Genomic DNA, 20,997 nt, shown 5'->3' with positions numbered 1-20,997 from the left:
ATAACAAATCAACATATTTGATGTCAAATCTTAATCTGCTAAATAGATTTCAAATACAGTAAATGTAAAAGTGGAGTAAAAAGTACAATATTTCCCTCTGAAATGTAGTGGAGTTTTAAGTATACAGTAGGAAAATTTTCAAGTACAATTATGTCAAAACTGTAAATACAGCACTTGTAAATGTACTTACTGTCCATGATTGCTTGAGTTAGAAAAAAAAAACACTCATCTGTTATCATAAATCATTTAATATAGGAAGGAGGCAGATTTTAACACAATATACAGTGTAACAGACCATGTCCCACAGTTTTCATATACAACATTTCTTTACAAGGCTACCCATCTGAGTAGACAGGTCTAAACAGAGTGGATAGACAGTATGGTTTTGTTTGTTGTATTCTGCTACAACTAAAAACTGACAAACTGTAAGTAAAACTGTGAAGAAATGTTTTTGTTGCTCAGCCGAACAAAGACATTTATAGTGGTTTTTGTGTGGCTAAAAGATCATTAACTACTGTATCCATATTCTTCAACTGTGAGCAAATCTGTAAAACCCATCTTCAACTTAAAACCAGTCAGATCCCGCTTGTGTCTTGATCAAATGCCATGACCTGGTATGGAAATGTCAGTACTAACAACTGTGACATTGCTGTTGATATGCTCACAAACAAGTCAATTATGGTGCTTCTCTGTGCTCTGATGTGACCGGCGTCTGCACACGATGAGGCAAGACTTGTGAATGTCTGATGTGCTGCTCACCTTTGTAAGAAATATCAACAGAAATGCCTCAAGACATAAGCACACTTCAAAGCTTGAAAGGAATCACAGGACAGATTATCAGAGTCACAATGACAGTCACTTTGTATAATATGCATGAAGGAAATTTAGTCAAATCATTCAGAAACGCATATGTAGCAAAAGAAGTTTTATATCAATAACGGATTATCAAAACCTTATCCACGCTGTGTACTGCTACTGAAGAGAGATTAAGAACCAAGACACGGTTGTTTCTGATGATTAAAATGCTTTGTGATTGCATATAAAATTCCCCACGTACGTCTGCACACACACCTGGAAACAGAAGAAATGGAATGCTCATCTGCTTTCATGCTCGTTAAAACAAATTTAAAAATGTAAAAACCAGAACATCTATAACTCTATTTCACATTCCTTAACTTCATTTGTCTTGTGCATTGCGCTGCATAAGGGTAACAGAGCGTGGAGCAGTAGGTCCATGCTGATACAGACTTCTACATTCATGGTATGCATAAGGCTCCTCCTCGGAATGATTTAACTGCCCACAGGGAAAGCAGAGAAATTAAGAGGGTGTTTCATGATGCAAGGCCATTATGATAAAGGACAAAGCATAATTAGTATTGTTTTCTCCCTCCCCCTTTCCCCGACATTAAAGGAATACAAAAGCAGAATTACCCAAAGCTGTTAAAACAAACATACTCCAGTAAGTCACCTTTGCAGAGTCTGCATTTTAAAGTCCTGCCGCGCTGCAACAACTGATTATTATGGCATTATTGTCCTTATTACCAAGGTGACTGTCTGATTATTGGCATATCCTTCCTAACACGGAGGTGGCTGCAGAGAGAGAGAAAGACAGAGAGAGCAGGAGTGCTTTTTGTTTAAGAGCTGCAGCTCTGTACTGCAGCAGAACTGACACCCGTGGCCTCCATCTGCCTTCAGCCAGATCCTCAGCATCACTCAAAAGGCAGCGGGCCCTCCATTTTATCACATACAACACAGAATCTTCTCGCTTGCATAAGCAGAGGGTGTTTTTTTTTCTTTTTATGAGAGGAAGGGGTGTTTAAGACCCTGGGCGTACACTTCCAATTAACGGCAATTTCAGGAAAAATGAAAGACACTTCAAAGATTTGTTGAAATAATTAATCACACATTATCTGTTTCAACCCACTTTTCAAAAGATTAAACTAGAAAGGTGTGGAGGGGGAGAAGAAAAAAAACTGGTTTCGTCCTGATCTTCTAGACTCAGGTGGGACAGACTGATTTACAACAGTTAGTGAAATCAAAGAGGCCCACACACATTTCGAATTGCAGGATGAAAGAAATCATGTCACATCAGGCAAACGTGGCAACTTCGGGTGATAATTTACAAGAGCTGTAAGTTGTGTTTTATCCTGTAAATGTTTCTACATTTGATATGAAGGAAAAAAAAACCCTGTCTGTTCTCTCCGATTGCCCGAGGCTCGTACTCACTGATTACACCTAAAATCTCCTATGGAAACTCATCCATTTCAACTGAGAAACGTCATTACGACTCTGTCACTTCCGTACAGATGCACTGTGTTGCACTGGATCTCTTCTATTCAAATGACTGTTGTTTTCTCTCTCTCTTTTTTTTTTCCAAAACGAGCCCCGTGTTTAAAAATACATCAAAATGACAGGCTCTGAAACAGGTGCACTCAGATCAGGTAGTGTTTTGAAGAGGGAGCGTGTGTGAAAGCAACATGTGACATGTATGCACAGCAGGTGATCATAAGGTGCTGTTACTGAATGAGCTCATTAAATTTTTTATATATATATATATATTTTCTACATCAGACTCTGTGAAGCAGAAAACGTTTTGGTACACTGTTCACAGAATATTAATGCTATTCATCTTTCAACTTGTGTGCGTTGCAATATGTTTTGTTTTTTTTTGGCCGAGGTTTTGTGTATATAGGGAGCTGTGTGTGTGGTCGAGTAAATCCCACCCAAATCCTGCCTGTGCAGTGTTATCTGAATGATTCTGCTATAACCAGAAACAACTGTAGTGGTTAAATGCAGACAGAAATGTACAAAATAATCAAGTGAACACACTCATATCTGAAAATACATTCTGTGAGGATCATGGACAAGATGAAAAGCTGCAAGGGCAACTTATAATGTGATCCAAGAGGTTTTTTTTTTAATAAACAACAAAGGGCAACATAATCTGAGTACAAAGTGTAAACTTGAGAAAGAACAAATAATCAGAATATTCCCTCAGCCTGGAAACAATAACAACATGGCAAATTGTTCAAATGCCATCATGTGAAACTTGTTGTTAGCTTGGTTACTGTACTACATATGAATAATCTACTCAAAGTTAAAGCAGCATTCATGTTATATTGAGGCTGTTGCTAATATCAAAAGGTAACAGCATGTATTAACTATTCTATTTAAAAACCAGTCCAAACAAAATACACAACATTGAATTAAAGATAAAAGCGATACTATAACACTTTTAAGTTTTGTTTTCTCATTTCAACTGGCACTTCCCACATAAAAAGGGATAATAAATTCACATTTTGGCTATCTAGAAATGGTATTTGTTATTCTTGGCATTCCTAACAAAATCAGAATTGTAGCCAGACAAAACCTTGGCAGGTAGCTTGTGGCCAGCTGATATTATTTGGTCTCCATTAGGACTGCTAACAACATCAACAATAAGAAGCAGTTGACTGATGGTTCAGAGGTAAAACAAGTGGCTGGTGAAGTAAAACAATGAACCCAGAATAAAAATCTGTGTATATGAAAGGACAGGAAATAAAGGATGAATAAAGGACATCTTTAACAGACAAATATTCTTATTTCAATATGCAGAGGACAAAATATAAGACAAATGTGGTAACGTACGTCAAGTAAAAAGGCCCCAAACCAGCAATCCCATGTGCCTGAGGGATGCTCAGCGATAAACAACAATCTCAACTATCATTAAATCCTTTTCCCTGTATAGCATAGACTTACGATCCTAACCACACCAGGCCATTCTATATAATACAATACAATATCCTTCAGTAAATCTATAGATAATACAATCACTGCAGGGCAAACAGGGCGACTTTCGAGGACCTGTCAGTGTTTTTCTGCATTAATCTAAATTCACCAGACATGGATGGCAAAAAATAGATATACTTTTAACCAGTGGCAGAAAGCATATATTTTCGGCCAGGCCCTGAGGTATTGTGGGGCATGGTGCAGAAATTCCATGTAAAGAACAGGAAGGAGATAAAAATATCACTGGAAATTAATGGCACTTTTTACATTTTGAAGTTGCAGACTTGACCAGCCAGCGTTCAGTCTTTTCAGTGGTCATAAAAGGTCACGATGGAGAAAAATGACACGCAGAGGAATCCATGTGTTTGTTGGCCAGCTGGCCAGCAACCCACGCTTCCCTACAGCAGGAAGTGGGGATAAGCAAGTTAAAAACAGGCTGTTTGTTGGAGGAGATGTTCAACCCCTCACTGAGTGGACAGAGGCTCTGTGACAATGTTGGACGCTTGACCTAAAAAAGGAGACTTATTGTCCATTTTCCTTTGCTTTTTTGTTGTCTCCTGCTTTCATCCATGGCTTCCAATCTCCCAGTTGAAAGGAGTCCTTGTGCAACTGCGCCCCATAAATACACTTGTCCGAAGAACAAAATCAGAGGAAACAGGAAAAAAAAGAATCTAACTTTGAAGCAGGCAGGACCGTCCCCTGTATATTTGGGTTAAAATCCCAGCTGAGTGGTAAACAAAGTGTTAATGGTTTGGTTTGTGTGGAATTCTTCTCCCTCTTCAAGTGTCGCTGATAAATTCTTTGTGTCTGCACGTGTAGTGTGAGTGCATGTGTGTGCTGCTTAGCTCAGTGGCAAACTAGACAGAGCTGAATGTTCTCGGCTCTGGACTGTTAAGTGTGCTGTGTTGACTCGGTTAGGCCTGAGGGGCGGGGTTCCCTCACTTCACCTCTCATGTCACCAGTTGGCTTTGACAGCTTTGACATCACTCACCAGGTTTTGAGCGAGGCAGATACCAAAAATCTGAAGAGGAAACCACACAGGACATTAGGTCAAGTGATGCTTACAGAAAGTGAGATCAGAATGCAGCATGTTGCAAAAAAAAAAAAAAAAAAAAAAAAAAAAAAAAAAAGAACAGACTGCTGTATTGCAGGGGTTTGCATGATGTTACCTGCTGTCACCACTAGATGGCAGTGATGACATAATATCAGAAACCAGACATATTGTTAGTTTTAGATAAACACCTAATTTCAAATGCACTAGGTTTCCTCATGTAAGTGTTTGCAAGAAAAACAGTCTAGTTCTTACCTGTAAAAGTGCAATACCAACAAAGATTCCAGCTACAATAATCAGGTTGTCCTGAAGCCACTTCTCAAACTGTCCCACACAGCCCTTGGTATAGATATATTTCTGCCGGTCAAGCTCCTTTTTAAAAACAAAAACAGATTAAGTTAAAATTAAGAGTGAATAAATTGCTTTTTTAAAATCACATTAACATGATCAGTTCTCAGAGAGGAGATTGGCCTTGTGCATGATTTAAACAAACATCTGGACTCTGACGTGCGACTAACGCTGGACAAAACAAACACACACAGACAGCATTTTGCCCACTGACTCCTTCACCGCTGAGGAGGGCATGAAGATTCAGTGATGGCTGAGTCACTCTTGGATTACAACGTGTCAGTGTCTGGACATCATAGAGAATATCAAGGCAGTGTATTCAGTTTCTCTGAGGACCCTGTCAGAACTGAACAAATAAGCACAAGCTGTTTCCTGTTGACGGACAGATGGCAGTTTGTGTTGTCAGGTTCAGCCAATGATGTACATGGTCTATTCAGAGATGGAAATAAAAAAAGGTGTAACTTAGAGCTGGAAGGACACTAAAATTGGGGGTAAGAATGAGTGTGACAGGACTCTATACAATGCTCTCTTTGTTACTGTTCAAGACAAGTCAACCAGGCAACCAGGCTTTGTTCTCTTGAAAAACCTGAAAGCTTGCTTTTAACCAATGGGAGGTAAAGGGAGTCCCTTGGCAGCCAATAATAAGACAGGAAACACTATGTTGTTCTGGCTGTGAACTTCCTCTGAAGCTATTTCAGCCCTCTCCATGTCTCCTGCTCTTCCTCTTTCCCAGCCTGCACTCCACAAACAAGCTGCACAGGAACTTACTGCACATAACTGATGGTTTCAGCAATATGTCAATGGCCAGGGCGTTTGCAGAAGAGCACACAGAGAAAATTAATTCATACCAACTCAGTGGCAGGTGGTTCACTTATTGCAGTGCGCCTAGCAACAGCAATCTTTCTGACTGCAGTGCAGTGAGTTGTAACCACCACACCCACACACAGAGGAAAAGGGAACGGACTGGCATAACCCACTGAGTCGCCAATTACAGAGTGTAGTAAGGCTGCTCTCTAGGCTATAACTGGAGCCTAATTATCCCTGTTAGAAGAACAATCTGTTATTAAGGCAAGAAGCATGCAGAGGAGGCTGTGTGCTTCTTAACCCTATAGATTCTCTGTGTCTGCTGTGTTGGCCAACTGTTTCTAGGTACACGTTTTTTGTGTTTTTAAAAAAGGAACATCTTTCTCATCAAGAATGTTAAGTAAAGCTGCTATAAAAATCTAAATTTAACTGGTTCCATTCAAAGTTATTTTATTTCAACCATGAATCTATTTTTATTTATTTTTATTGAACCTAATTTCCACTCCGACCTCAACAACTGCTTAGCTTGTTTAAACAGGTTTGCTGCTTGTCAATCATCTCGCCCTCAGGAATTCCACTCAGCAGCTTCGTGTCGTTTTAACCCAGAAAGGCTGGCACTGCCTGCCAATCATGCTCCACTACAGCCACTGACTATACTGTGAATGAGAACTTGTTGTGTTTAACTGCTATAACTTTATTAGACTTTTTAAATTTTTATTTGAAAAATATCATAAAGCACAATATTAATTTTCATAGATCTAGGTCCTGAAACAAGAATAACCGGAGAGTGATGTAAAACAAATATAGGGTTAAGTATAGAGAGCTCTAGAGATCTACAGAAGTGGTAGAGACATGTCTAGAGATACGAACCCCTTGAAGTCGAACATCATAACCACACTGAGTGTTGATGACATCCTCCTGTAAGAACAAAACAAAAACATGATATCCATTTCTCCAATTCAACTACTGGTCAAGAACTGACTGCTTTGGAGAGAGGAACTTTACAACAAGTTATTGATAAACAATGGCTCAACTGAGTGTGGCTCCAGAATAATGGCTACAAGAATTGCTAGATATAAAAAGCCAAAACATTATTTAGTACTCCATCTTATCCATTTTCAAATACTTTCTAAATCAACTCTATAAGTGTTCAAAATGAATTAAAACGCTGAAAGAAATATTGCAATTTCAAAACTAGATTTGGGCTGCAGCTAACGATTATTTTCATTATAAATAAATAGTGAAGGAGTCCAAGGTGACGTCTTTAAATGTCTTGTTTTGTCTGACCAACAATCCAAAACCAAAACAGATCCACTTCACTATCATATATGACAACGAAAAGCATCAAATCCTCACGATTATTTGATTATCAAAATAGTTGCAGATTAATTTTCTGTTGATCAACTAATCGTTACAGCTCTATTCTAAATTATGAATTGTTTTAATGAATTATGAGCGATTAATCATATATTATTATTGTTGAATGACTCACTGCAGGGTCTTTGAGGCAGCAGGAGAAGGGAACGCCGCAGCGCTCCCTACTGGGGTTCAGCTCAGTGCAGTTGAAGTAGATGTTCAGGTTCCAGTCGTCTGGCCCATGAGCTCCACAGCATGACCACTGAGAGAGCAGCAACAGCAGGCAGCGATTAAACAGCCAACTCCAGTTAACGGACAGATTTATTTTCTCTGATCTGGTCTTGAAACAGCTCTTTAGAGTCTGGCTCAGGTCAGCTTGGGTGGGTAGCCGGCTTACTGTGGTGGGTAGCAACTACAGATAGTGAGGCACAAATGGCGACACAAAAGCGGATCTAATCGCCTTTACAGTGCGTCATGACAGAGCCCAGAGTTTACACACGGAAGCCAATTATCTAAACTGTTTGATTCATATAATTGGATAATCATTTGAGGGAAATACAAATCACATTAATCATGAGATTTATGCCACAATTACATAGGCTGACTCATTCTTCTCTCTGCCCAGAACTGAGCTGATTCAAGATCAACACATAAACAAAATTTCTAAAGAAGGGCGAGTGACCTCGTCCAGCTAAGAAAGCTGAGCTGTTACAAGGAAGTAGGATTTTCTTTTTTTCCTTTTTCTTTTTTTTACTGCTGTAGTCACACAAGTTTCAGTGAGTAGGTGTGGACTCACATATTCCTGGGCAAAGTCAATGAGATTCTGCAAGTCGATGTCATCGCGGTAGGCCTTGACATTATTGTTGATGAAAAAGTTGAGCTGGTCTTTGATCCAGTCCTTAAAGACGAAGGCAAGGATTCCTGCAGTCAGCTCCAAGAAGAAGATCAAACCCAGGAACACAGAAAACTGAAAAGTACATGACGCACACAAGAGTAAACACACACACACACACACACACACACACACACACACACACACAAACAGAAAACAACATATTTGTCACTTCAACCAGGGAATCTGGGTGTGCCCAAGAAAATCCTGTTTTGTAAAGGATCAAAGCACTAATAACATTTTTTCCAGCAAAATAATTAATAGGACAACAGCTGTGATGTAATGTCCGTGTGCAGGTCTGGTTGTTGGGCCTGTCCTGATTTGCTGAGTGAGAGTGTGGCAACAAAAACTGCAGTCCCAGAGGTACCGTTATATCATCCCTTTACAGTAAATGTAAGGAGGAGGACGGGGCTAATGATAAATGCACAAGAGCCACATTAGCTCCTCACTCTGACGCCTGACTTACTGCTGCTAATGGACATGGGCTGGAGTTAATAGCTACTCAGAATTGCAGCCAGCAACAAGGTAAGTTTGTCTCCATCAGTGACATGTAGTTATCAATACAGATGAACCCAAATTCACCTCCCAAAATGGTGTTGACATGGATTTGGGCTTCAGAATAATTCTGAGCTTTTTTTTTACAGATCAAAAGACAAAAGCAAAAAGTGCTGATCTGATGAAGAAAATATCACTTGACACGGAGAAAATGTGTTGGTGGCTTATGAGGCACGGATCAGTGTTTCTCATCATGACTTTATGATGAAACAGGATGAGATAACACATATTTGTGCCATGCAAACGCCCATAGCATTTGGTTTGGGTGAGTCAAAGTGACACCTGCTGCACTGACAGCCTCAGCTCTGGTGTGAACTGCATATCCAAAGGGTGTGAAGCGGTTAAAATGGTGTCTGTGCTCGGAAAGCCGGGAGCTGGCTTACAAATTTAAGCAGGAAGGTGTTCTCTCTGAGCGCTCCAATACAGCCAGCAAAGCCCAGGACGAACATGACCCCTCCGACGACGATGAAGAGCCACACGGGGTCGAAGCCCCCAAGGTCTGTGATGGATGACAGATTGGACAGCACGCCCTGAGGGAAAGGAAGAAAGACAAAAGAGAGAGTGGTTAAAATTCTGACTGTAATACTGCCAAAATCAATCCTTACTATCTCTATTACAAGGTCCCAGCAAAATTGCTCACTCTAGAGTTAACCTTGAAAAGAGCTTGTAATGTCAAAGAGAAATAGTGAGAATTTAACTAATGACACAGCCAAGAGGCCAACTGGGGTTGCCCTGTTCAGAGAGGCAAAAATCTTTCAAAAGGCAATACTGTTATTTGATTAGAATGGTATCTATCAAGTGTGCTGCTTTCCAAATAAAATAACAAACCCCCAGAGTTTTTTTTTTATTTTTATTTTTTTAAATCAATTTATCTACAACACAATTTCATTCTCTAGCAGATCTCTGTCCAGCCTATAAAGCAAGTGACTTTTATCAGAAGAGGAACAGTTCAGAGCCTTCGGAAAAAATTCACAAACAGACATCTGTCCTTCCTCTCTGCATATCCTGCCCTCACAGCCCTGAGGTCACAGTGTGTCCACAATGTTTTCCTGTCAGTCTCTGTTCAGCATCATGCCACGCACTGACAAATTTCTCAAACATAAATTACACCTTGACGCCAAAGTGTGGGCTCTCTGGAAGATGAGTTAATGTCCCAGGGTAGCATCATTACAAGGAGGTGCAGTTTGTGAGTACAGAAGCTTGTTCAAATATAATGTGTGTTCTGGTTCACGCATGATCGCTCTTCATCTCTTTCTATAATTCTCACCCACCTTGAAAGGGATCCCACTGGTGTTACGTGGGCACCAGCTCTCAGTTCTCCTGTTTGCTTGTCACATACAGCGCACATGTCAAACACTTGCTGCTAAAGCCCAAGAAGCTGAAATCTCATACTGCTTAAGTTAATCTCCCACTGCACTGAGCTAGGGCACAACTATAGGACAGAGGCATAACTGCATTCTTGTGTTTTTATGGCACTGGTGCAGAATAAAGTGCCTTCATTTGAATTTAAGCATGAGGCCCAGAAACAATGTAGTCTGGCTGAACGCAGCAGGCTAGAAACTAATCATCTTAGTCACAAAGACCCAAACTCACTGTTATTCCTTTCCCATACCCACTATTCATCATTTGGCCTAATCCCTTTAAATTATTCACGGTGTTCCACCAAGGTACTCCGGTGCAGGCCTATTTGCACAGAGTTCATGACCAGACGTTACTAATCAGTACATGCTTCAACGCTGGTGCAGCATTTACTGGAACGATTGGTACAATTTCTAGATAATTAATGAACAAATTGACTGTTAACTGGATTGGAAGGAGTTTTAAATGTGGCCATGAACCACTGCACATGAGAGGTTAATGGCAGCACCTGACCTTTGTAGCTAGTATACTGTGTGGACAATAAACAGTAACCAGTTTCCATGCAAATTTGAGGCATTCATTTTGTGACGGGGCAAAGACATTACATTCCTGGTGGCTATGAGTCAAATGAGTTTGTAATTTTGGCCTTATGGCTCCTTATTTGTAGCTGTGCCTATTTCTAGCTTGTTAACCTCTGCAACTATAGGAAAAAGATACTGGCTCAACAAAATGTTAACAGTCACATATCACACTTAATCTGCAGCAACATAATTCGTTTCCTGAGACGACTAAGAAATGTTTTCCAGGACCATTATCAGGTAATATGCCTTTAAGTGCTACAGAAATGGCGCCTTTATTTTCCACACTGCTTCTCTCAAAAGCTCTTTTTTCATCTAAACTCTCTCCTGCAAATTGTACTTCCAGTATACTCCCACCGGAATATGCAGAAGACTTTTAGCTATGCTGTTGAGGCAATCATGTTGTACTTCAACAGGGTGTGTTTGTGTGCATGTGTTTATACCGCAGTCTATGGTTTATACTTACCTTCTCCGCCCATGCCCACAGGCCTATGCCCAAGAATGCTGCTCCTAGTAACTGTAAAACAAAGCACACACAAGAGGCTTCACTGTCAGACGGAAAGCAACAGTGAAATTATGAAGAAATGAAATATTTGATACAGAAAACACCTCACTCAGTGACGAATTACAAGTGACACATTCTTCTATCGGGACTGTGTGGGTGTGGTTTGATCACATTTGATTTATAGTGGCGTCTACCTGGCAACATATGAAAATAACCCAACAACTGTCTACAGATTTTTATAATGTTAAACTCTGATTGATCCATAGTGATCCATGACATCACCTTTTTCGAACACAGCCTCACCCACATTAAACACGTGAGCACAGTCAAAACACAAATACAGTAATGTCTCAGTGAAATTTTTTATAAATGATCTTCTAAAATGGGCAGACAATAGTGCATCCATATAGAACCCCATCACTTACAGAAAGAAACCAATTAAGAAATTTAGCTTTAAGAGCCTTTAAACAAAACTGAATTCTGAGAAGATGCCTTTTAACTTGCTGTGGAGAGAGTGAATCATTACATTTGCTTATTATTGCAGGTTAGAGTCACTGCACTGGTCTGCTTAAGAGGCTGGAGGATCTGATATCCTGAGAATTAAGGAAAATCCCTCTGGTATTAGCCTCCCGTCCCAGTGAAGGATGAATGTGGGGCTCACAGTTTAAAACATGCCAAAAAAAGACAACTTTGAAAAGCACTGGGCGGCTGCTTGAGATGGCCACAGTACTGGAACACCCTATGTAAAGACAATTTAAAAAACAACAGTAAGGCTCCAAGATTATACTTATCAGACTGCATTTCAGTAAAAATCATCCATTTCTGGGTAGTGTGGTGTTACTCATATAATGTTATTGTCTAATCAACTACTTAGCTGACACAAAATGCCATTCCTAAGAGATTTGGGATGGTAATGAACTTAACTGAGGCACACTATAACGGCAGAGCCTGAAATATAATAGCTCCATTGAAATTGGGATAAATTATATTGTTAGGAAGCTGATTAAATCGGGGAAAGAAGGTAAACCGATGGCAATCCGTCAAGCACACATAACAAGACCAACAATGTGACAGTATGCCAAACAACAACAGTAACTGTGAAGGGTTGCCCTGGTAGTTACATAAGCAGATGTAGTGAAGGGTGTGGTGGCTTCAGCTAGAAAGTGACACGCAGAAAGAGTTGAGGTAAGCAGGCAGAGATCAGGTAGAAGAGATTAGACTGACAGAGTGGGAGTATTAAACCATTTAGCCTCTGACTCTAAATAATCCACATAGATTAAAGAGAGCACAAAAACCTGTGACAGAGTAAACAAATGTCACATTACAACATCTAGTATTACACAGCTCCATCTAAAGTGTAATGTTACAGATATTGTGGATAATTACCAATTGTGAACACTTAATCATGGTTAATTAAATTCATGTTCAATAACTATTGTCATTTTAAACCAAAGACAATCTAAAAATTTAGATTATTTGATTCTTAACTGCAAAAATTTGAATTGGGATATTATTTAAGCAGCGCTATGAAGATTAGCTTCAGACAGAGAGGAATCTATGTACATTCAGGGCAACAGTTAATTTGTTCTCCATTATATCAAAACACAAATAAAAACTTGAATTTTGCAAAGACAGTTTCTTCATATAGTATTCTGGTATGGCTTTTTGGGTAAGCCAACATTATTATGACAAATATTTTTCAATATATGGATTTGAAAAAGGGAAAAACACTAATGTTTGTGTTATTGTGTTGTTTCTGTGTATTTGCCACTGCTCAGTGAACACACTGCCTGTTCTTCAAGAGTAACGCAGCACAAAACTCCCATAATAGTATTCTGCAAAATAACTTGACATCACGTGACAGTTCGCTCTATGTTGAAGGCACAGTTCACCCCAAAATAAAAAATACAACAACTCATAACAAAACAACGTAGATGGATAAATAGCACTACAGGTAAGAGGAAAAATATGTATTTCTGATTTTGGGGTGAACTGTCATTTTAAATAAAAATATTTACTGTATGAAAATCTTCTTCTGATAGCGAGATCTGTCTACACTTCATACAGTACAGTGTTTCCCCTAGGTGCTGAAGTGCGTGAGTATTATTTTGCGCCGGTGGAAAATATTTATTTATTTGCAACTTCAATCACAACATATAAGAAATGTATCAAAATATGAAATATATATATTTTAAGAAGTTACACACTGTCAATTTTTTCACAATCACTATTAATGAAAGTATTAGCTTTTGTTTGTCCAGCGTCTAGCACTCTTTATTATGAGGAGTACATTATGATTCTCACTGTAACTCAAAATACATGCCTTTTTTACTCCCTTTTCTTCAGCCAACTCACGTCTTGTTTCTCTCTTTTAAAGAAAAGCATCAAACTTGCTATTGTTGGTGATGCTTCATTTTTTTTTTTTTTCCTATCGCAAAAGTCTACCAGTAACGTTACTACTCTAGTCACAAACTGTCCGAGACTCACAGCACGAGAGTGGGTTCACTTGATTCCTATCCTGGCGTATGTTGGTGTCGAATCAGTTGGGCGGAGTCTGCCATCAAATGAATGTAAAATAAACACATCGGTGACCAGGTAGTAGACTAATCAAGTCAACCCAACATTAGTATATTGGATGCTAGAGAGCTACCACGGCATTTCGCCAGATTAAAAAAAAACTGGGGGGCACAAAAACAGGTTTTCGAAAAGGGGACACACACACAGACACACACATCCCTAGTGGATGAGTTAGCTAAATAACAGACTTTCCATACAGACAAAGAGGGTACCCCCTTTGATAAAGAGGAGTGGCCTACTTTTGAGCTGTTCCGCGCCATCTCTACGTCTTCGCTGAACTTCGTTGTAATAGGTAGGTAGCGAGACCGGCAGCAAAGCCTTCATTGCCGCCAACTCCGCTTTCGAATTACCAATAACCAATAACAGACTGCTCAACAGTGGCAACGTCTGTGGGTGTTCCGATTTATATTCCTTACTTGTCCTGGACCCTAGCTGCTTAAAGTTGAGAGAGCAAGTTCATTGCGTTTGGTGAGATTTTTATATAGCAGCGGCGTTGGATGCATATAGGGGAAACACTGCAGTATGCAACAAGCTGAAGTTGTATTTGGTAACAGTTCAGTTGGCAGTTTTAGGCAGCACACACAATAGTATATTTTCAAATGAAAAATAAATTATGTCTTGATGTCATTGCATCAAGCATTGCCAATCCTTGTGCCAAGTTGTGGGACAACAACACAACACCTGTATGTTTTATATAATCAGGTACAACTTTTGTGCTGCAATTACTGAATCTTACTCCTTTCCAATTCAGGGCTTGTAACTTCCTAAGGACGCAGCCCATGAAGGAGTGTCCTCGAGGGAACCAGAAGACTAAACTGAACCTGCATCTTCTTTCCAAATGAGACAATCCGGCTGCACAGAACCCAAAATTAATGTTGCATTAAAGCGGCCATTAGAGTTGAAGTTGTCCTCAAATGAGCAACAAAGTGGCTTGAATTTTGAAAACTTGGTGGCAAGTAATCACTCAACTTTACTGTTATATGAACTGCATAATAATTATCATTCCCAACATCATACGTTAAATGTTGAAATGAGGAGAATCTGCTGCCTCTGTCAGTGAGGATTTGATGTCCTATCTGTAGAAGCGCCACTCAGGATGTTACACTTATGCTGCTTATTGCAGCCTGAAAAGGAAAACTTAATAAAGTTATGTTTTACTGATATATTGTTTTGTATTTTCTGAAGGTAGATATTATTGCCTGCCCACAGACACATGGCTGATGTTCTTCCCGTCTCCTTCCCATTGCTCTGTCCATCAGGAAGAGCTGGTGACACTTTGATGGATAATATCTGGCACACATAAAAGCTTGTATTTCCTTAACTAGAGCGAATATCTACCATTGCTACAAATTACCAGAATCTAATGCTGTCCTTAAGTGCTTCAAGAAGTATCCATATATTGTGGGGAAAGAAGACATTTCTGGTGATACCAGAGCTGCGGAAATGCAACATTTAGGAGACAACGAGCACAGAATCCATACTGACTGATGTAATGTGTCATACTGTTTATCACGCAGTATTACTTGTAAATTATAAGCACTTAAAATATACATACTTCTGGCTAATTGCTCAAATCATCAATTACATGGTTGCCCTGGTGGTTCAGTATGGTCACATCCCACTCTCTCTTCCCATCTTTCCCGTTTCTTCTTCTACTGGAAACTATCCAATAAAGCAGAAAGAAGAAAATAGCCTCTTCACTCTGGTGCTTCTAAAATAAAACACCAGCCAGACACCAGATAAGTACCTTTGTTAGTTATATGGCTCATTTTGTTATTATTTCCAGTCAAAAGTACTTTAATGCATGTCAAGTTGCATTTCCCCCTGCCACAGCTTGAGGTGACCTTGAAGGCAGCATTGAGTGAGACAACAGTCATTTTGGCTTACTATTTCTTCCACCATTTCTGAATCTCTTTCTCAGTCAGCGAATAGTTCCATTAACTTTATTTATAAAATACACAATAACTGAGCTCCTTTTTTGGAGAGGACACAATGCTGATCAAAACTTAAAGTTAAAATCACAACTACAGTTTAGTACATTTTAGCAAAAAAATCCAGATTCAACTGAATTTCTTGTGAGCACATTCTGTACCCATATTATGTGCCTTTTTAAAGCCCTATTTAATAACCAAACTTCTCTCATGGGACAATAAGGTTTGGACTAAAGTGAATTTGACTTAATCAGCACATTGAAACTGAACTGAACCTGCCTTTGTACAGTGCTTATGTTATTTCCTTTTATCTAACTTTTCCCACAGTGTAATGTCCCACAGCCAGAGTCAAAATCAGGTCAGTCGGTGGCATTGAAACACACTACCTGTGTACTAAACTCTGTCAATGCCACCCTGAGACAAAAATGCTCTCCAGAGGATCAGTGCTTTTTACCGAGAACTGAGCAGTAGATAAAAACTAAGTGACAATTAAACATAAGATGCTAATTCCTTGTTTGTTCTTGCTTAATTTATATTTCATTGCTTCTGTTTGTTTGGAGACAAGACGTTTTAAAAGCCCCTCAGGATTTGTTCATTTAAAATCACCTGCTCCAGTAAGTAATTTGCTTCCCTTTCTTCTGTATATTTATATCATTCTATCCAATCCCTGTGCTTTTATCATTGTACTTCTATGTTTTATCACTGAGCAAATAAACAAAGTCTGGAACTAGATGTCCTTGTATCCACCTCATTATTCAAATCAGGCTGTTGAGGTTATTTCTCTGTCAAATGCTGCAATAAGATCTGTGTGTCCCAGAGTGAGGGGTTCCTCTCCATGTGGACAGACAGATTATCAGCACTTGAGAAGATGCCTCCCAAAGCCAGCTAACCCCATTAACCTCAACTAACTAGCAGACAAACCAAGCTCCACGCTACCGTGACACACAAAAATCCCCCTGCGAGTGGACTTTGCCTCCCTGTTCACATTTGATTTTATCTGTAGGAATTGGCAACTACCACTAAACAGAAAAACATTATTTGGTGCCTTATCTTGGATAAAGACAACTGTCTTTAACTTTGGGATGCGTTTATCATGCAATAAAGTAGGGGTGCAACTAACAACTATTTTTATTATCGATTAACCTTACGATTATTTTCTTGATTAATCCATTAATCGTTTTGTCAGGAAATTGTCCGAAAACATTCTGATTTCCCAGAGCGACATATATTAAAATTTCTTGTTTTATCTGATCAATGGTTCAAAATCCAAAGATATTCAGATAACCATCCCATATGACAAAGTAAAGCATCAAATGCTAACATTTGAGAAGCTGGAACCAACAAATATTTGGTATTTTTACCGACTTATCGACTAATCAATTAATCAACTAATTATTTCAGCTCTTCTAAAGTCTACTATGCTGTCTTCCAATGCATATGTGGACACATGAATAACTGACTACCTCTACATGTGGCTTGAGTGATGTGTCATCAAATGGCTGCATTCACACTTAGTTCTTTACAGCTGTCCACCTGTGATGTGATCACCCAATGTGCATTTTAGTGCCAAATGTGAACAGACACTTGGAGCTGTAGCTGGCTAATAACATACTGCCTGCATCCAACCAACTCAGCAACAGCTTAACAAGCTCTTAATTACAGCATGCAGAGCTTCCAAACATTTCAGCAGCTCAGGCAGAAAACATGATTAATTAAGTGGATGTGTCTATTGTAAAGACGAGAGAAGTTGCTGGGTGAGAATGTCTGGCCGTCAACAGCGAGCTCGGGCGCTGGAAGAATTCACACAGAAAAGAAGCACAAGGTTTTATTGCTCTATTTTGTTCACAATATTTAGGGTCTTACAAGCATTCTGTCTCAATTCAGGCAGCATTTTCAAGCCTGACAAGATCACTATAGGAAAGACAAATGGGTTGATTTGTGGAGAGTAAAGCCCATCTCTCTCTATTTCGGCAATGCACTGGCTTGTCTGTCAAATCCAGTTCCGCAGCACACAGACAAGAGGAGAACATCTTCTAGTGATTATTAACGGAAACAGCCAGCGAGCTGGAACATGTTCCACAGTTTCACAAAGAGCTCAGACACAGGACTGTTAGCTTGACCTGAGTGTCAAACAGTCTGAAAGAACACAATATGAGTCAGACACAACACTATAGCCCTATGACTCAGTATTTCCTGGTTGATTGCTCAGTCCAACTGAATTACAGAACACTTTTCATTTCTGAGGCCAATTGTAGAAATTTATTTGAGTATTGTTTTTGTTTTTAAACTTGAGGCATGTTTGGCAGTTCATATCACCTAAGTTTCACAACAAAAACAACATGACAGAGATATAGTTTTATACTCCGACATTTTGAAATGGAGTGTTGAAAAATTAAGAGGTGGTGACGACAGGAGGAGGAAAAGGAAGAGAGTCAGTTGCATGTGGATCACATGGTCCTGATGAGTCCGTCAGAACAAGCATATGAGGGGAGAAAACACAGAATACCCCCCCACAGTCTTTGTTATCGCCAGCCCTCTTTGTGCGTTTGTGGGTGTGTGAGTGAGACAAACAATGCTGTCCCGCAGAGCCCGAGCACTATAGTGGTGGAGGGAGTGAAAGGGATGCTTGAAAAGAGGAGGGCTGGGTGGTATTCAGGCCTGTGTGGCCTTTTCCTTCCAACAGTGTGTGGGAAGACCCTCTGGGGCAGACAGACACACCATTCCTTCACCAATAGACATTATATTACGCCAGCCGCACAGAGGCAAGGCAGACGGGTGAGGAGGGAGGGGTGAAGCAGACTGAACAGAGGAACTTTTCAGTCTGAGGAGGGATATAGATGGAGGGAGGCATTGTTAAGGAGATGTGGGCTCACTTGCCACTGGCCTAACAATACAGAGGAGACTGCCATTTCTCAAACTCAAATGACATGAGCCCAGCTTTAATCTTTGTTAGTTTGTATCTCCACCAGCTTCTCTCACAGACAAACCATCATCAGAGGTTCCTTTACTTTTCTACAAACTTTAGTCAGACAATGAAGCATTTATAGTGACTGGTAATATTTGTGACATACTCGCCACTATTAACCAACAGTTAATTTAAACAGTTTCATGAAAGGAAAATTTACAGCTGCCCACAGGCCAATAAAGATCAAGACTTTTAGAGAATAACTAGAGGTCCGCCAAAAGAAGTGACATTTTTAAAGACTTATCGCACACCTGACTAACGTTACTGTCCTGCGCCAAAAAATACTTCCTCTAGGACAATCAACTAAACAAGCTAATCTGTTATGCAAGTTAACACACACAAACAACAACAACAACTTATAACGGAGAAATAATAATTTAATACTTTTCTAGTTAACTCAACTAACTTAAATGACCACATTAAGGACCTCAGACCTCATTAAGTTCAAATTCGCCAACATCAACGGTGCTAACGTTCAGCTAACTTTACCAGACTATTTAATGAGAGTTTAAGTTAGCGTTATTTTTCTTATGATATCGGCAGGCAAACAGTAACAGTTACAGAGACTGTATTTACTTACCCAGAATAAAATGTTGAATCCAAATAAGAAGTATTTCACGCAGCAGCTGACTTCTGCTCCTTTAATATGATGGTGTTTTCTACTCATTCTTCCAAGGATAGTGGTGGCTAACTGGCAAGCTAGGTAACTACTACGGTTGGTACTTTAAAAGCTTAACCAAAGCTGCAGTTCTTAAACTACTGAAGCCAAGGTTAGCTGGCTCCATCAGCTATACAACGCCGAGTTCACCTGGACAGCATTAAGTAAATCAAACATAACGTTGTGCGGCTATGCTATTATATTTTCTTCGCTTGAACCATTAGCTTGCTAGGCCAGCTAGCTCGCAAGTTCTATGGTTAGCATTAGCAGCTAACAACAACAAATCCAGCGACACTTAAGGCACAGACATTCATCTGCAGTTCAGTCGATATTCAAGTTGCCTGGAGTTAATTTCGTAGCGCACACCGGGGGATAGAGATAAAGCCGATGGCCTTTCAGCTACCTAAACGTCTCCTCGATTATCTCTGTTTCCGCACCGTCGCTTGAAGTCTTCATCCTTGTTGTTTTGTGCTGTAAAACAAGCCCCTGCTGTCAAACGAGGAAACCGCTACGCTGGCTTTCGCCCTTTTCACCTCAAGAGCGGCCTCTTGTGTCTCAATGAAGGTTTTCACTTCACTGGGTGGACAGCAAAATGAGAAGTAGCTCAAATATCCTAATTTTACTGCCCTAATTTGAGCACAGAGAGGGTAAATGCTACTCCGAGTATTTCAGATTAGTATATAGTTATATTTAACAATATAATAAAGCCTACTTTTTATCTTATGGTGTAATGTATATTTGGCAACACAAATCTGTAAAAAATTAAAATACAATGAGAAGAGTTGTGGACGGGAAACTGCTCAGCTTGTGTATATGGACTCCCATTACTGTACAGCTGCTGACTATATGCCACCTTATTTGCAGTTCTCTTGCAAGTCTTTCACTTTTTGAGTTGAATGATAAGTGTGAAATCTAAAGCAGCAGATAGCACCTTTTTTTCTCAACAAAGCGGCTGTGCCAGAATCACATGAGTTGTAATCATGGGACACAGGTTAGTCTGTACACTGCTCACCATATTGTGATGAAAATGAAAGATTACTGACACTGTCACTGACACTGGGAGAGTATTGGACTGTTTCACAACCGACATTCTGACTTGTCAGAGCAGGAAAAGCACAGGTGTAAGTAATAACATTAACTAAATGCTATTATCGTTAATTTTACCACATACACTTGTTATTTTGCTGCTATGACATGTTGAAATGTCTGCAGTGAAAAATGTCTGTTATGAATGGCATTCATTCTTACTTCAATAAGGGGATAATAAAGTGAAATTGTATCTTTCATTTCTACTGTTTTTTTCACAGTATTTTCTTTCAGGAGAAATTGGCTCATTTTAATGCTATGATAAAGTATTGAAAAGAAAATAGAGACCATGAGAGAATATATGAAATGTTTTTGTTGAGAAACAGTTGCATGTACACAATCAGTTCAAACAGTTTTGCTTCATTTGAACTTCTGTCCGGAGTCCTACAGATGGCAGTCTATGAACCTGTGATAGATGTGACTTTGGTTTTCTTTTCACCCTGAGGAGTTGCTGTTAGGGACATTTCAGTCCCCTAATTATCACCACAAATAGGTAGTATGTTGCACTGACAGTGAAGCACAACACAAGACTGTAAAACCAAAGGAATAGGTGGTTGATCCTGT

The 20,997-nt window shown here is 39.6% G+C and overlaps 1 protein-coding gene across 1 annotated transcript; it reads right to left on the bottom strand.

The window, feature by feature from the left end:
* Positions 1-230: 230 nt before the first annotated feature.
* On the bottom strand, positions 231-19,882 carry tspan17 (tetraspanin 17). The gene is made up of 8 exons (XM_044206332.1): positions 19,270-19,882; positions 11,178-11,228; positions 9,158-9,304; positions 8,124-8,294; positions 7,464-7,589; positions 6,842-6,889; positions 5,075-5,191; positions 231-4,789 (listed from the first exon to the last, which is right to left on the bottom strand). Exons 1-8 carry the CDS (start codon positions 19,354-19,356, stop codon positions 4,724-4,726), a joined length of 813 nt encoding a protein of 270 aa, XP_044062267.1. The 5' UTR covers positions 19,357-19,882; the 3' UTR covers positions 231-4,723.
* Positions 19,883-20,997: the final 1,115 nt, after the last annotated feature.

This window comes from Siniperca chuatsi, linkage group LG8 (assembly GCF_020085105.1).
Source record: "Siniperca chuatsi isolate FFG_IHB_CAS linkage group LG8, ASM2008510v1, whole genome shotgun sequence".
Lineage (NCBI taxonomy): Eukaryota > Metazoa > Chordata > Actinopteri > Centrarchiformes > Sinipercidae > Siniperca > Siniperca chuatsi.
The sequence above is the reverse complement of the archived record's forward strand: the minus strand, read 5'-3'. Positions and strand labels throughout refer to the sequence as shown.

Excerpts from the sequence above, each read along its gene's own strand:
- tspan17 (XM_044206332.1), bottom strand. The coding sequence starts at position 19,356 with ATGAGTAGAAAACACCATCATATTAAAGGAGCAGAAGTCAGCTGCTGC. Across the intron at positions 11,229-19,269 it reads GATTCAACATTTTATTCTGG|TTACTAGGAGCAGCATTCTT; the intron begins GTAAGTAAATAC and ends TTTGTTTTACAG. Across the intron at positions 7,590-8,123 it reads TTGACTTTGCCCAGGAATAT|TGGTCATGCTGTGGAGCTCA; the intron begins GTGAGTCCACAC and ends CTGCTCTCTCAG.